The sequence below is a fragment of the Equus quagga genome, chromosome 2 (assembly GCF_021613505.1).
Source record: "Equus quagga isolate Etosha38 chromosome 2, UCLA_HA_Equagga_1.0, whole genome shotgun sequence".
Classification (NCBI taxonomy): domain Eukaryota; kingdom Metazoa; phylum Chordata; class Mammalia; order Perissodactyla; family Equidae; genus Equus; species Equus quagga.
This window is the reverse complement of record NC_060268.1, coordinates 109,512,252-109,529,564: the sequence shown is the minus strand read 5'-3', so window position 1 is coordinate 109,529,564 and position 17,313 is coordinate 109,512,252. Positions and strand designations below refer to the sequence as shown.

At 36.9% G+C, this 17,313-nt stretch overlaps 1 protein-coding gene and 1 long non-coding RNA gene across 8 annotated transcripts in view; one reads left to right on the top strand and one right to left on the bottom strand.

The window, feature by feature from the left end:
* Positions 1-13,403, top strand: part of ARID4B (AT-rich interaction domain 4B) — a 148,843-nt gene extending 135,440 nt beyond the window's left edge. For 4 of the 6 annotated variants that reach the window (XM_046652159.1, XM_046652161.1, XM_046652160.1 and 1 more), the window contains 4 exons: positions 2,803-2,916; positions 5,126-5,341; positions 6,562-6,708; positions 11,629-13,403. In XM_046652159.1, coding sequence (XP_046508115.1) covers positions 2,803-2,916; positions 5,126-5,341; positions 6,562-6,708; positions 11,629-11,756 — 605 coding nt within the window. In that variant the 3' untranslated portion in view covers positions 11,757-13,403. Of the gene's footprint in view, positions 1-395; positions 510-2,802; positions 2,917-3,603; positions 3,760-5,125; positions 5,342-6,561; positions 6,709-11,628 lie in introns of those variants that run through there. The other 2 variants (XR_006887387.1, XM_046652162.1) reach the window with 2 other exon arrangements.
* Positions 11,910-17,300, bottom strand: LOC124234755 (uncharacterized). 2 transcript variants are annotated; one of them, XR_006887388.1, is made up of 3 exons: positions 17,098-17,300; positions 16,457-16,706; positions 11,910-12,036 (listed from the first exon to the last, which is right to left on the bottom strand). It is a non-coding gene; the product is annotated as an uncharacterized LOC124234755 (long non-coding RNA). The 2 variants fall into 2 exon arrangements; XR_006887389.1 differs by having other exon boundaries at positions 16,457-16,609; positions 17,098-17,294.
* Positions 17,301-17,313: the final 13 nt, after the last annotated feature.

Below are 17,313 nucleotides of genomic sequence, written 5' to 3'. Positions count from 1 at the left end.
GGAGCAAAAAGTATATGTCGCCTTATTTTAGGATTTCCCCTCTTACAGTTTCAGTGATTTCACAGTATCTCTTGTTATAAGATGAGGTGTTTAATTGAAGTACACTTGTGAACGTGGTCAAAATGGAAATTTGAAAGGTAGTTTGAGTAATGAATAGTAGAATGGATTTAAAAGCTTGAGAAGGATTTCATGTCCTTTGCTTGAGCTGTCGGTGACATTTCAGAGTGGACCAGAACACATGCTAGAAATTGCACCCAGGCCCAAATCCAAACCTGTTTGAAAATTCATTATACACCAGTTGACTATATGGCATGAGCAGCTTAAATATATTTCTGTAGCATTGTTTTTGCAATTGTAATGTGCAGTTTCTCACAAACATTTTGATTTATTGACAGACCCCTCCACCCTTAACCAAATACTGTATATAGGGGTTTGGAGCAACCAACTGTCCAGGCACTGCTTTCCTCAGACAACCGTGTCAAACTGATTTTCAAGCCTGACTAACTTGTGTGAGTTTGTAAAGGAATTTGATGCTTTCTTAGATGCATAGCTTCCAAATTGAAGCACCAATGTGTATGTTAATAATATACAGTAATACTTTTTTGATTTTCCGTGAAGTTGTTAAAAGTGGAAATTCAAATTAGTACTCTCCAAGAGTGTTAGTGCCTTTGGCTGGTACCCTAGCTATACTTCGGACATTGTTTTTCTTATGAACCACATCATTCAGGTGTCTTTAAATCAGTATACTCTAAGCTGACAGTTGGCTTTGAAACATACTTGTGCATTGTGAAGATGGAGCACTAGGGTATGGTTTTATATAACATACCACGTTTTAATATGCTAGCTTTAGGTTTTGGGCTAAGCTTAAAGAGATAAGATCTAGATCAGATTAGTTAATTCCAAGTTTCCTCACACAAATCTTTTTTTCCTTTTTCTGGCTTTATTGAGATATAATTGACATAATACTCTCACACAAATCTTGTCTTAAAATATTTCTTTTTTTGAAATAAATATTAAGTAAAAGATATAGTTGCAATTAAATTAGGATGTTCTTTGTTTATTTCACATTTACACATACAGCTACTATGATTATGTTTGTGTGTCGTACTGTCTCATGGAACTGAATTATCCAGGCATAAATAGAATATTCTTCAAAATTAAAGAAGCTTTTATCACAGGTGATTAGAGAAGCTTTCAACACTAATATGATAAAGTTTTAGTAATTATAATTTTTAAGAGATTGTACCATGTTCCTCATATCTTTTGAAAGATTAAAATATTTTTTTGAAAAAGAGGTGTGTTAGCTTGTCTTCTGATAGAGTAAGTCAACACTGACCTTTTTGAATCTTCATCTTGACTAGGTTAAAAAGTAAGCAACTTGAGAACTACTCCCAAATTTGGGGTAACAGCGACTGTCTGTTTTATCAAATCAAAGCATATGATATTTTTTAGAATTTATCTCTCTTCAGAAATAAATTCTTAAGCACCTATTTCATATGCCCTCATTTTAATAAATTTGTTTACTGATATTAGAAAATTCACATTACGTTAAAAGTAAAAATGTAAGTTTTATGATTTAGATTTAGGATTTCCCTCCAATTTAGTCTACACTAAGCTTTTTATTTCTTGTAGCTTAAAGTATCAGAATTAAACTTTCTTAGAAACCTAGCAATTATTTTTAAGTTTCTGTGCTTCAATATAGTCAATATCTAAATCACCTTCTTTATGTTTCAAATAGCATTCGGAAAAGTTATCAGTGAAAAAGAAAACTAGGAAGTTGTAATCAAAACAGTTGATAGCCTGCTCCATTTTGATCAAGGAAGCCATGTTTTATATACTCAAAGTTGATTTTACCATTGGTAACAGGACTAAGAAACATTTTTGTAGCAAATGTGGCATAATTTTATCATGCTATTAATTATGTCCTTATAGTGTCTGACATTGGAACTGAATAGAGATAGGACTTGATTAATCTCTAGAAAAAGAGCTTACTGTACAGTCTGGGAGAGAATACATATAATTAGAGAGAGAGAAATATATAGCAGATGCTGAGGACCAAATTAGTAGTACAGAAAAATATATGGAAACAACACTTTATATTAGTGATTAATCACTGAAGCCTTGGCAACAGGGAAGGGCTTAGTGAAGATGTAGGATTTAGGCGAGTCCTTGAAGAAAGGGAGACATTTGTAATTTTCGGGTTTATTTCCTACCAAGAAGCTGAAATCTTTCTTAGAACTACTATACTGGATTTGTAAATGGTATATGTATTCACCAGTGCCCTGAGAGCTAAGTTATTGTGGAAATAAACTTGTAATATAAGTAAATGAATTACTGCTAAAATTTATCCCAGTAATATCCTATCACTTAAAAATTATATTAGTATCATTATAAGATATATAATTAATATTTTAACTGGTAATTAAATGTTAATATTTCGGTTTTATTGAATTTTAACAAATTTGGCTTTTTATTTTCAGCATATACCTGTTTTTGAATTACTAGATTTATAAACTCCTAGTACTAAATTGAGAACTGTTTTCAGTTTATCTGATTTTTCTAAGAAGGATGTGTATACTTTTTTTTTTTTAAAAACTCTAACTTTTATTATGTGCAGTAATTCAGCTCATTAATGACAATTTGTTTAAAAAATTATAGTAATTTCTATGATAATCTATAAACCTTCTAAAGAACGTGTGTAGTTTCAGAATTGTCCTATGCTTCAAAAATGTGGAACTAATTTATACCTAGGGAAAGCTTGATTTTATTTTTTGTTACTTAACAATTTCTTTCCCATCACAGCTTGTACAGGTCAGAAAAGAGTGAAAGAAGCTCAGGGAGGAGGAAGTTCATCAAAAAAGCAGAAACGAAGCCATAAAGCAACAGTGGTAAACAACAAAAAGAAGGGAAAAGGCAGTAAGTGTGAAAACTCTAATGTTTTAAATATAGAGATAATGGCAGATACAATTTTTACCCACTAAGAAAAGGGTATTCAGGATATGGGTTATTTCAACATTTTGATTTTGTCTCTACTCTCAAAAAAGGCAGACAGAAGTCTTCTGAACCTAGGTAAATTTTAGGATTAACCAGTTTAGTATTGTTCAGCAGCAGTATTGATTGCTGATGAATGATCAGGTAATCCTTTTTAAAATAACAGCCAATATACTATAAAATCAACATCTTTCTGTTAGTTTTATGATCCACAGTTCTTTCCATTTGCCATTCATAGTGGAGTAGTTGAATTGCCATTCAATGTGTCTCACATTTTATGAAATACTTTAATTATATATTATTTTTATTACAGTGGAATTGATTGCTTTGTAATTCTTAAAGGCAAAATCAGCCTAGAAGAGAACAATCAAGATAGCTGTACAGCTATAATTCCAACAACTCCAATCTACCTCCTTTATCTTTGGTACCCCAAACTATGTGCCCAAGAGCAGTAGTTTGGTTAATTATGCTCCAACTAAAGACTTAACTTTAGCACTGACTCTGTTCATCAACCTACAAGAATATACTGTGTTTCTCCTGAGAGCTGCACGTTTTATCTCTCTTCTGTAGACAAAGCGAGAAGCAGAAAATATGTAAAGAATTTTTTTTCAGGTGCCCCACACTGACCTCCTGCTGCTCTTCCAGGAGACTCCTGCCACCTCCACTGCCTGACCTTTGCTATCGGCCGGCTTGGCTGCACTTCAGTGCAGAAAAGGGTTATGCGGCCAGCTCCCCGAGGTTCTGCTGAGCCCATATGACTTCCAGGCGGTGAATATGGCATCCCTCGGGGCCCCGGGCGGCTGTGCTCAGCAAGGCCCTGAAAGCCAGGCTGAGGCAGACCACTGCATCAGAGTGGGGCCAAGCCTTGGGTGGCTTAGCTAGGAGCTGCCAGGGCTTCCAGAGCAGCAGTGGGGTGCTGGGAGGGGATTCATTTAAGGTAAACATAAAAGAGTGGTGGAGTTTCTTTATTCCCAAAATGTCACAGTGGCAGGAAGTGCCATGTACCTTTCCTACCTGGGGCACTTTTCAGGCTTGCGAGCCTAACTGTACTTTGTTGGGTAGCTGTTGTTAAATGAAGAATCAATAAATATATACCAAATTGATTATCAGTTATTTGGAGTAACTGACAGAATATTTAGTGTTTTATATTACACTATTATGTTTTTGTCTTTAAGACTTTACCATTTAAATGACATTTCCTAAGAGGGCTCATCTTCAATAAGTGAATTAACAAAGTCCTATAATTTAGAGAGAGAGTGGTTGACCGTATTCTCCCGTTTTAATTATTGGGCTTACACCTTGGTAAATCAGAATGAGGAAACTATGAGAATAATTAAGTAAAGTGAATTAGCTCTCATGGAATCTAAAATAATACTTTGTGCCCCAAAAGATGTAATTTCTAGAAATATCAATCCCATCGGCTGTTCACATGGTTAACTGTCAAGGTGTAAGCATTTCTATTCTAGTACTGAGGCTTTCATCAGCAAAGGCAGATATAACCTAATTATTACATAGACTTCTGAATTCTTCATAAATTCCTGAATATATTTACCAGGGTAAAACTGATGGTTTATTTTAGTCCACAAGCTACGCTGTAGGAGTTACCTAAGAAATTCGTTGGATGTATCAAATTTTAGGGTTTGTTCCCAAAGAATTCTTCATTGACTATGATGATCATGCATCATTGTTTGTTTGTGGCCAAAGGAGTAGCAAAGTGTTACATGTGCACAATCTAAAATAGTAAAATTAGGAAGTTCCTATAATGAGCTATTTTTAAAAATGCTGTATTTTATTTTATATATATTAACATAATAGAATAAAAACTCATTCAAATAACTACTGTATATTTGACACGTCTGCCAGGTATAATGGAAAATTAGTTTGAGTGTTTTTTAAGAAAATATGATTTGCAATTCAGGTAAGAGTTTTTGGTTTTGTTTTTGTTTTCCTTAACTGAGGTGCTGCTGCATTTGTACTTGATGATTTTCCAGGTTTTTAGACAGGGTCTGTAAAGCAAGTTGTTTCCTGTAGTAATAAATTCAAATGGTTAATTTTAAATTTTCCACTAAAATCTCTGAAAAATTCTATTTTACTTTTCTGTTTACTAATGCTTTTCTTTTTATTTCTCTTTCAGCAAACAGTAGTGATAGTGAAGAACTTTCTGCTGGTGAAAGTGTAACTAAGACTCAGCCAGTCAAATCAGTTTCCGCTGGAATGAAGTCTCATAGTACCAAATCTCCTGCAAGGACGCAGTCTCCAGGAAAATGTGGAAAGAATGGTGATAAGGATCCTGATCTCAAGGAACCCAGTAATCGATTACCCAAAGTTTACAAATGGAGTTTTCAGATGTGTAAGTGACATATTAAATCAGTAGTTAAGTGGTAGAGCCCTCATCCTAGTAACTCTTGATGCTAGTAACTCTGAAAAAGAGGCTCTAACCACATTTAAGAGACATAATAACCAATTGCAATGTAGAGTCCTTACTTGGATCTTGATTTGAATAAAGAAATTGCTAAAAGAAAATTTTTAAGGCATTTGAGGCAAATATCAACATTGATAGATATTTCTGATATGATGTCAGAAATTTGCTTTGAAATTATCTGGTGTAGGGGTGGGGAGTTAACGGGGACATAAATAAGACACGATTTGCCCTGATTGCTCATTTGTGAAGCTGGATGATAGGTGTATGGGGCTACATTATACTTACTCTCCGTACTTTTGTATATATGAGAAATCTTCATAATAAAAATTTTTTGAAAAAAAGAGACTACTCCAGAGTTTCTCACACAGAGAAATATTCTTAGAGATTTAAAACTGCTTTAGAATTTTTTTTCTTTTTCTTTCTTCCTTCCTCCCTCCCTCCCTCCTTCCTTCCTTCCTTTTTTTTTTGGTGAGGAACATTAGCCCTGAGCTAACATTTGTTTCCAATCCTGCTCTTTTTTTGCTTTGAGGAAGACTAGCCCTGAGCTGATGTCTGTGCCAGTCTTCCTCTGTTTTATATGTGGATCGCTGCCATAGCATGACTGATGGCGGGGTGTAGGTCCACACCCAGGATCCAGACCCGCAAACCCAGGCCGCCGAATTGGAGCATGCCAAACTTAACCACTAGGCCACAGGGCCAGCCCCTAGAATTTTTGAAAAAAGTTTAAAAGTTATACATACTCAAAAAAAATCTGAAAAGGAACAAAAAAAGGACAAAAGAGAATAATTTATCTGTAGTTCTGACATTAAAAAATATATAAAATTTTAACATTTTGTTGTCTTTCCAGTCTTATTTCTAAGTATGATTTTTAATGATATGCTGTGGTGATCCTGTACATGAATGTGAAATTTTTAGCATACATGTTTAGATCATAAGGCGTTTCATTCTACACATTCATTCAACAAATATTGTGCATATGTTATGTGCTGGGCATTGTTCTAGACTAGAGAAAAAATCTTAGGGAAAAAATATTTTATAAGCCTTATTTTTATGTCTTGACCTTATTCTACAACGACACTATGTTTTCTCTCTTTTATAAATTAAAATTCTGTCAAAAATACATATTAATGAAAGTTTTAAATTCATAGCGGACCTGGAAAATATGACAAGTGCCGAACGCATCACAATTCTTCAAGAAAAACTGCAAGAAATCAGAAAACATTATCTGTCATTAAAATCTGAAGTAGCTTCCATTGATCGGAGGAGAAAGCGTTTAAAGAAGAAAGAAAGAGAAAGTAAGTGTTTTTACCTTACTTTACTTAAGCATAAAACAGTTTATGATTCTGCAGTTAGACTCACATGAGTTTTTATCTGTGTATCTTCAGGCAAGTTCTTTAATCCCTCTGCCTTATTTTGCTCATCTGTAAAATGGGAAAATTCATCTAAAGAAGAAATTGTCTCAAATCATAATGTTCACTTTCATAGAGTTTACAATCTGTCCCCCAAAACCTAATGAGATTTTGGCTAGCGAAAAACAGATGGAGTGATGTTAAGGCCGTGATTAAATGGATTGTGTTAGATTATACGTGGTCAGGACATTTTCATTGAGACATGAATGACTAGAGGAAGCGAGAGAAGTTAAAACCTGAGGGAAAAGAGTGGTCTCAGTCTGCTCGGGCCGCCATAACAAAGTACCACAGACTGGGCAGCTTAAACCATGGAAGCGTATTTTCCCACAGTTCCCACGTCTGAAGTCCAAGATCAAGGTGTGGGCAGGTCTGGTGTGTCTGAGGCCTCTCTCCTTGGCTTGCGGATGCCTCCCTTCTCATGGTGTCCTCACATGGCCTTTCCTGTACACGGGGAGCTAGAATCTCAAGTGTCTCTTCCTCTTCTTAGAGGGATACCAGTCCTAGTGGATTAGGGTTCCACGCTTATGACAGCACTTGACCTTAATTATCTCCCTAAAGGCCCTGTCTCCAAACACAGTCACATTAGGAGTTAGGGCTTCCACATAGAATTTTCGGGTGACATAATTCAGTTCATAACAGGGTTCTAGGCAGAGAGAACAGCAAGTATTTCCTAAGATGGAGTTTCTCAAATTTGTAACTGTTGACATTTTGGGCCAGATAATTCTTTGCTGTGGGGGGCTCTCCTATGCACTGTAGGATGTTTAGCAGTATCTCTGGCCTCTACCTGCTGGATGCCAGCAGCATCCCACAATTGTGACAACCAAAAATGTCACCAGACATTGCCAAATATCCACTAGGGGGCACTGTCACCCAGATTGCAATTAACCGCTCTAAGGTAGGAGTGCACTTTCAGGAGCAGAAAGAAAACCATCGTGGTAAGAAAGTGGTAGAAATACCAGCTAGGTAAGCAGAAGTCAAATCATGTGGGGCCTTGTAGGCCAGGATGAGGAGTTTAAATTTTGTTCTAAGTGAGATGCATAGCTGTTTGAAGTTTAGAGCAGGGAGATGACATGATCGATTTATAGTTTTTTAAAGATCATTGTTTGCCATGTGGACAGTAGACTCTAGAGGGGCAATGGTAGAAGCAGTGTTGAATAGGGAGCCCATTGCAGTAGATATAGTAGACGATACTGACTTGGAGTAAGATGGTTTCAATAAAGATGGAGAGCAATTAATGTTGACTTAACAGCACTTCCTGATGGATTAGATGTGGTAGATGAAAGAAAGAGAGCAATGAAGGATGACTTGTAGGTTGTTGGCTGAAACAACTGGATACTTGGTGCCACTACTGGAAATGAGGAAGGCCTAGAAAAGACAAGATTGTAGGTTGGGGAGCACAGAAAGGATCAGTCATTCTGTTTTAGATATATTACTTTTTTTTTTTTGGCAAGGAAGATTGGCCCTGAGCTAACATTTGTTCATCTGTTGCCAATCTTCCTAGTTTTGCTTGAGGAAGATTGTTGATGAGCTAACATCTGTGCCAGTCTTCCTCCATTTTGTATGTGGGGACACCATCACAGCATTGCTTGATGAGCGGTGTGTAGGTCCACGCCTGGGATCCAAACCTGCGAATCCTGGGCCACTGAAGTGGAGCTTAACCACGAACTTAACCACTACGCCACTGGGCCAGCCCCTATGTTACCTTTCTTAAATGAAGTTTTTAATTGAGGTAACATTGGTTTATAACTTTATATAAATTTCAGGTATACATCATTATATTTCAGTTTCTTTGTAGACTACATCATGTTCACCACCCAAAGTCTAAGTGTCATCCATCACTGTACACATGTGCCCTTTTACCCCTTTTGCTTTCCCCCTCCTCCCTTCCCCTCTGGTAACCACCAATCTATTCTCTGTATCTATGTATTTGTTTGTTGTTGTTTTAATCTTCCACATATGGGTGAAATCAAACGTATTTGGCTTTCTCTTTCTGACTTATTTCGATTAGCATAATGCCCTCAAGGCCCATCCTTGTAGCCATGTTACTTTTTGAAATGCCTACTTGGCATCCAAGTGGAGATGTCAGGTAGAGAGTGGGATATGTAAGTTTATAGCTCAGGTGCAAAGTCAGGATTAGAGATATAGTTTTCAAGTCATTGGTATATCTATAGTATAATAATTATTGCAAGTGTTTTTTTAAGCCCCAGTCCTTGAGTAAATCATCTAGGAAAGAAATGTGAATAGAAAAGAAAAGAAGGACAGCTTGGGGCAAGGCAGCTTTTAGAGGTGGGGCTGAGAAGGAGAAGATAGAACCAGCAAGGCTTGAGAAGGAGTAACCTTGAATGAAGAAAAGCAGCAGAGGAGGCCAAGAAAAGAGTTTGAGGAGGAGGGGAGTGCCGTCAGCTATTTCAAGTGCTGCTGAAAGGCCAGGGATGTGGTTGGTGGCTTGACAATGCTGGAATCATTGGTGGCCTTTTCAGGAGAAATCTCAGTGAGCTGTGCAGCTAGAAGCTAGATTGAAGCTGGTTGAGGAGAGAGTGGGAGATGAGGAAGTGGAGACGGTGACCCTAGGAAAATCTTGAGTTTTGCTATGAAGGGGAGCAGAGAAATGGGATACTAGGGGTCGGGGAGGGAGACAGTGTCATTGTAAACTTATAACTTTGCCTCCCTTACTCTCTTCTTTTTCCACTATTACCATCCTCTGAAACACTTTCATTTTTGTTTTGTTTTCTTTTTCTTCAGACAAATTTTCCTCCTTTTGTCTTCCGCTGTCTTAATAACTCCTTCAGCTCTCTCCACCTCTGTCTAGGCTTTTTAATTTGTAGGGTGGGTGAAAATCTGTCTGAGCTATGGAGTATTTGATAAGAATTTAAATGTTAATATATAGAAAGCATATACAGAAGCATTCTGTCAAAAGAAGGGGATCAGAGTTTTATGTGTTTGATACCATGTAATCATTTAAAAATAATTAAAAATCAATTATAATAAGCACACTGCTATTTAAGTGCTTGTACTAGAGCTCCTCACTCTTAAGTAATCTAAGCCTTTTTATAGGTGTTTTCTATGTAATAAGACATCTATCGAGAAACATCTCCTTTAAAACAGTGTTTGTAGATGAGGTCACCACAAATTCTCTAAAGTAAGTAATTCTGATAAATAGATGCTTTCTCTGGAGAGTTAGCATTAAAAGTCAGTTCCTAAATACTATTAAAATATCAATAGAAAGATGACTATTCTGATTACCAAAGAAATGCAAATCAAATGGGGTACTATTCCTAGCAAAAAAAATTGTAACTGAAGCCAGTGCTAGGAAAATATAATGAAATTCCTATCTTTATGCATTGCTGGAAACAATGGCAAAACTGTCTTGGAAAACAGTTTGACTTTGTGTTGGGAGAACTAGCTAACTCCAGTTCTGAGAAGTTAATAGATGCCATGGAAAAATACGTAGCCACAAAGAAGTTTGTTAGATAATACTTATACTAGCAGATAGAAATCATTAAATTATATTATCAAGTGATATAGTGTATTGATGAAAAATAAGACATTTAAAATTTTATAATGCTCAAAATATTTATGATGTTGGTAACAGCAAAAGACTAAAAATTAAATGTTACAATTCATAAATATAGTGCAATACTATTCGCCTTTGAAAAGAAAAGGAGGTAGATCTATATATGTACTGATAGGCAACAATCTAAGATAGATTGGTAAGTGGAAAAAAAATCAAGAGTCAGACTATACTGTGCTTCCACTTGTGTTTTTAAAAGAGGAGTTATAGCTATACATTTAAAATTTGCAAATCTTATCTGTAGATTCTGGAGATAAAATTCCTCTAGAACAGGAGTTGCAAACATTTTCTGTAGAGACAGATAGTCAATATTTTGGGCTTTGTAGGCCAGATGGTCTCTTTAGAAGTACTTGACCCTTCCACTGTAGGTGTGAGATATGCCATAGGCAAGAGGTAAACAGGTGGGCATGACTGTGTTCCCCAAAAATTTTTTTAACAAGAACAGCTAGGCCAGATTTGGCCCGGGGCAGTAATTTGCCTGCCCTATTGTAGAATTTTAAAGACTGTGAAGCAATTGGTAACAGTGGAGAGGGGAATTTCGAGGATTAGATAGATGAGAAGGAGACTTGCTTTTCCACCTTACATCCTAAACTGAATGAATTTTTTTTACCTTGTGATATATTCCTTTTAAAAAGTTTTTTTGAACACTAATTTAGAACAATGAGAATTTCCCTGAGGAAAATAATGTGCCATTTGCTTTGTAAACCAAATGGAGGAGAATGTAGTAGTTGAGCTATGGGCCTTTTGTTCCAACTTTAAGGAGCAGTTAGTCTTCCTTTCTCATCATCATTTAAATTCAGAAGAAACTTCAAACACAGAAAGATGTAGGAATTAGAAGGGGGGAAAAAGATTTTGGGGTAGATTACAGATTTTTTCTATTGGATTCAAAGCTCTTTTGGACATTTGTTTCATTATTACAGAAAGTCTATTTTCTGTTTCATTTCCATGTCCTAATAGACTGGGCACATGATTTTTGTTTTTTCCTCTGATCCATGTGGGAGCGTTCCCTGGTCTATCCTTTTTCATTACTTGGCCTGTAGTTTGGCACTGTCTAGCTACTTGAGATACACGAGGTTTTCCCTTCTTTGCATTATGGTATTGTGGGAACTGACTGCTCTTGTAAAGGAAATGATTTTGGAGAGTACAAGAGAATTTTAGAGGACTGGTGTTTTCTTTCTCTCTCTTGTTGTATATACGCTTTATTAAGCTGTTGGTTTGGTTTCCCTTTTCCGTAGGTGCTGCTACATCCTCATCCTCTTCTTCACCTTCATCCAGTTCCATAACAGCTGCTGTTATGTTAACTTTAGCTGAACCGTCAATGTCTAGCGCATCACAAAATGGAATGTCAGTTGAGTGCAGGTGACAGCAGGACTTGCTACAGCACTTTGCACTTAATGGCTGTTGAGGGCCACGTCTTTTTTTATACTGCACAGTGGCACAAAAAAAAAATCAGACAAGCACTATTTTCTATTTAAAAATTGTTTCTTGACAAGCTGACTTGGCACTTAAGTGCACTTTTTTTATGAAGAAAAAGTACAATGAACTGCTTTTCCTCAAGCAATAATTGTTTCCAACTTGTCCGGGAATTGTGTGTCTGGTAACTTGAAGGCCTTCCACTGTGGCAAATGGAGGCTTTTCACTGCCTGTAGAGACAATACAGTAAGCATAGTTATTGGGTGGGCCAGAACATGTTGAGATAACTTACTGTATATGTATTCCCTTGTATTTTGTTAAAGCTGGAACATTTGATATTTTTCCATTTATTTATGAAAAAATATGAACCTATTTTCATTTGTACAAGCTAATTGTTTTTTAAAGCAAGTCACCTTAGGGTGGCTTTAATTGTATAAGTCAAGCACATGTAATAAATTCAAAACCTGCAGTTAACAGGATATTATACATCAATCCTGGTAACCAAATATTAAAGATTCTCTTTAAAAAAGACTGAACATGTTTACAGGTTTGAATTAGGCTAAAAGGTCTTACAGTGGCTTTTCATGCCCCTTCAGATTGGAATGGAACTACTGTACTTTGCCATTTTTCTATAAATCAGTATTTTTTTTTAATTTTGATATAATACATTGTGTGAAAAAAGAAAATGGCTAATAAACTGTATTAAATCTTAAACAATGTATAAAGATTGTACTTAGCCAGTTCAAAGTGTATATTTATTCATAATGAATTATAACAGTTATATTTTTGTGTTTTCTTGTAAATGTTTCTTTTTCCTTAAACAGATAATTCATTTGTATTGCTTATTTTATTATGAGCTACAACAAGAGGACTTCAGGAACAAGTAAACTCTATTAGTATGGTTCAAGATTGTTGATATGAACTGTCTCAAAAGGATGGTTGTTATTTTAAGTATAAATAGCTAATCGGGGTGGTAGGCCTATAAAATTAAATGCCTTGTATAAAATCCAAAATGAACGCAAAATTGTTTTCACTTGTATTGACTTTATGTTGTATGATTCCAATCTCTGTTCTGTTTGGCACTTGTATTTAATTCTACACCTTTGTAAGACATTTGTATATTGCGGATGTGTTCATTCAAGCTATTTAATACCTGGCACTGTTAATACACAGTACTTTACTGTACAGACTGTTTTACTGTTTTAATTGTAGTTCTGTGTACTTTTTTTGGATGGAGCTGGCATGTTTTATTTGTTTTCTGGCAATACGATGTGAGAATTTCGAAGCGTTTTGTTGTAGATGCTAACGTGTCAGAATCCTTTACATTCAACTTTTCTAGGAAAAGCATTTTCAGTCTTGTAGTGTGTGCTTACAGTAACTAATTTTGTTGAAAATGGTTTCAAGTTACTCAAATTTGTACAGGACTGTAAAGAGTTGTTGACAGCAAAACGTTGAAGAAAAAGCTTATAGAATAAAAGCTATAAAGTATATATTAGGATCTGCAAACAATGAAGAATTATGTAATATATTGTACAAATGTAAGCAAAGGCTCTGAAATAAAATGCCATAGTTTGTGAATCTTTGATTTTGTTTCTAAAAGATTAAGTAATATTAGTTCATTTCTGTATCTGATGTCTGACTGGAACATATATCTCCAGCATGTATTATCACAAGGGGTTAATTGACATATAAAAAAGAGAATATTCCACCTATAAAAATTAAAAGTCCATTAACCAGATACAGGATTTATTAGGCATTCTTATATCTTTTTTTGTTTGGTCTTTTTTTGGTGAGGAAGATTGGCCCTGAGCTGACATCTGTGCCAATCTTCCTCTATTTTTTGTATATGAGACGCCACCAGAGCCTAGCTTGACGAGCAGTGTGTAGGTCCGTGCCTGAGATCTGAACCCGTGAACCCCGGGCTGCCAAAGGGGAGCATGCAAACTTAACTGCTATGCCACTGGGCCAGCCCCATTCTTTTTTTTCTTTTTTTTCTTTTTCTTGTAAGATTTTATTTTTCCTTTTTCTCCCCAAAGCCACCTGGTACATAGTTGTATATTTTTAGTTGTGGGTCCTTCTAGTTGTGGCATGTGGGATGCCACCTCAGCATGGCTTGATGAGTGGTGCCATGTCTGTGCCCAGGATCCAAACCGGTGAAACCCTGGGCTGCTGAAGTGGAGCATGCAAACTTAACCACTCTGCCACGGGGTCGACCCTGGCCCCATTCTTATATGTTATTAAATCATACACTATTTTGCTTTAGTCTGAACATGAATACTTATGACTTGGAGATTTATCTAAAGAAGAAAAAGTTTTTTGAAAAATTTTTTTCTTTAATACTTCATTACCAGCAGCTTTTCTTTTTTCTTTTTTTTTTTTTTTAAGTCTTTTAGTTGGAGCTTTGTAGGTCTCTCATACTTTTAGTGCACTCTACCCCCATTGTACATTGGAATCACCTGGGCATTGTTAAAACAGCAGTCAGTACTCAGGCCCCACCCTCAAAGAGCTGTTTTTAATATTGGACTGGGATGGTACTTGGATGTTGATCTTTTCTTAAAGATCTCCAGTGATTTTAATATGTGTCTGGGTAGAAAACCACTGTTTTACTCTAAACTTTTAAAATCAATAGTTTTTTGTCTCATTTAGTGAATGTTCCACCAAAAGAAAAATACTTTAAAACAAAAAGAAAATATCCTTTAAAACAAAAAGAAACTTTTTTAAGGCCTAAAAAGCTCAAATGTATATTTTTAAAAGCACCTTCGCAATGACCCTTTATTTTCACTGAAATTAGTTGAACTTTTAAAGATTGAGTTTTAAAATTTGTAGAACAGTCTCTCCCAACATCAAGTCCTGGAATACTGGTCCTTGGAAATACTCTGAGAACTTATTACCAAATATATTTTGGAAATGTCATATAAAGCACATTCCCTTCTTAAAGATTCAGTGTATGCATATTAAAAACTTTGAGAAGGCCTCTGAAGGGACATCTGGCCTTCTTCCTTTATCCTACTGTTTTCAGTGTTAACTGATCGTGAAGCCCTGTTTTTCGAGGAACTCCTAATATCACCTACTTGGTGTATTACAGAAATAGTGCTCTGTAGGGGAATGATTCCAAACTCTCAGAGTTGGGCTTTATACCTTTGGGCTTCTCTGACCTCCTACCTGCCTATTCTTCCGTCTTCCCACCTTCTCCAGAAGTCTGTGACTTTCATGGTATTATCAGAATTTGCCTTTTTTTCCCCTGGTCACCTAAACTACATCTTAGCAACCTAGTTTACAATCTATAATAAGATGGTATTAGGTTCACAGTGTTCTCCAAAACCTCTTTTTCCTACTGAAATAACCCGAGGGTAAGGTCTTGTAATTTTCTTCTCCTGGAGAGATTGGGGGAGGTGGAACAGATTCCATGAAACCTCTAACGTTTTTCACAAAATCATTTTTGTCTGTATTTTTATATGAAAAGAGTTCTTACATTTCAAGAAACTCTTCAAAGGGGTTAGTGATCTATAAATGGCTGAAAACCAGTTCTTAATGGCAATGGGGATAATTTTTTAACCATCTCCAACCACAGCATCTTTCATACTCCCTAATTCTTTTCCTCAGAAGTGTGTGCTGCCTTTCATTTTTGGTGAGTCCATTAGTCCACCTTTCTTCTGATTTTAACCTCCTATTTAGGGATTTGGGGCTAATATTGTATGATGGGTTTTGTACGTATAAGATGTAATCCCCTAGAGGAGTAGTTTCATGCTTTAGTTGTGGAGGTAATATGAGACATAATAAAATTAAGTGCTAAATTGTGTGGTCAGGGAAAACAAGTGCATGAGTTTAAAAGGGACATACAAGAATCATGATGACTGGTAGTGACAAACAGGAGATGCAAACCTTAAGATTCAAGGGAGATTCATCTGGAAATGGCATGTGTAGGCTAGAGAGGAGAGGAAGAGTCAGGAAGGCCAGATGTGATGAGGTTGCAGTGCTCCAGAAAGGAAGTGATTCTTGGAGTAATGTTAGGGAGAGGGGAAGGAATGGGATGGGAGGCATTCTGAAGAAAAAAATGAATAGAATTTCTTAATTGGACTGTACAGGACAAATGGAGATGCTCGAGTTGCAAATATGGACCGTTGGGTTCTTCTCATCTTTATGAGATACCACAAGGTCACAATTATGGGAAACCAACGTACGGGACTTGGAAATCAAAACCAGGGCCAACAGTTGAATGTTATGGGTTTTTTCCATCAACTTATAATGTGGGCTATGAAAGGTCACACATATTCCCAATGACTGCTATGAAGCAGCTTTCAAAAAGCAAGTCTGTTCCCAAAGGTTCAAAGTTAAATCCTATTTTACCATCAAAACTACTGAATTCAATGATCTATCCAATGATAATCTAATATTTATCTCATTACCTAAAAGACAATTTACCAAATATCCACCAGGTACAGTTAATAGCGATACAGAATACAGGACAAATAAGACACCCATTCACATTTAGAAAGACTGTGTAAATAACACTAATGCAAGTATGCTGGAAGTTTGGAAAAATAATCTATTGTAAATTTGTTGTTAGTGCCTTCAAATCATTTCGACTCCTAGTGACCCTGTGTACAGCAGAGCTGAAGGCTGCCAGGTCTGTTTGTGCCATCCTCTCACCTTCCTGCGCTCGGGAAGTTCCGCTGAAATCTGCCCGCCACAGGTGACCCTGCTGATAGTTGAGTTTTCAGCATCACAGCAACACGCAGCTGCCACAGTGTGACATCCGACAGGCGGATGGTGCGGTTCATCTGACTGGGAAACGAATGCAGGCTGCAGCGGAGAAAGCGCCAGATCTTACTCACTAGACCACCAAGGCTGGTTTATAGCAGGGAAATTTCCGTAAGTGACGTAGTATGTGAGCTGGGCCCTGAAGGATGGGTACAATTTTACCGGTGAAAATGAGGGGTAAAGAGGAGGGCAGTTGTGGGGGAAGGAATAACAAGGTGGCGGGAAAAAGCAGGCTACAATATAAGGATTTGGAGGGAGGTTAGTCTGGGAAGGTGGGCTGAGAAAACAGCATCAAGAGTTTCGAGTGCTAAGGATCTGCTTTTCCTGGTAGAAGAGCTGGGCAGCGCAGGTGAGAGCTGTGGTAATGTTTTTCACTTTCTTTTGAAATAATGTCAAATTTCAGAAAAGTTGCAAGAGCAGTACAAATAAGTCCCACGCAACCCTTCACACCAATTCACCAATTGTTAGAACTGTTACATCCCTGACAAACCTCCCTCCTTCCATCTTCAACAATCCGGAGGTTTTCCTACCTGTCTTCCCTCTGCTTGGATTGACACTCCACTCCCAAGCTGTCTGATTCTTAGTCATACTTCAGGCCTCCCCTACTCTCGGAAGACTTCCTTCCCTCCCAAGACTAGCTGTCTCTCAAGCAGAAAGATGCACAGTTCCACCTGCTGCCCGGAGGCCGGCTGGCGCCTGCCAGGTGTGTCCGGCTCCCAGCGCGGCCACCTGGAGCGGAAGGGGCG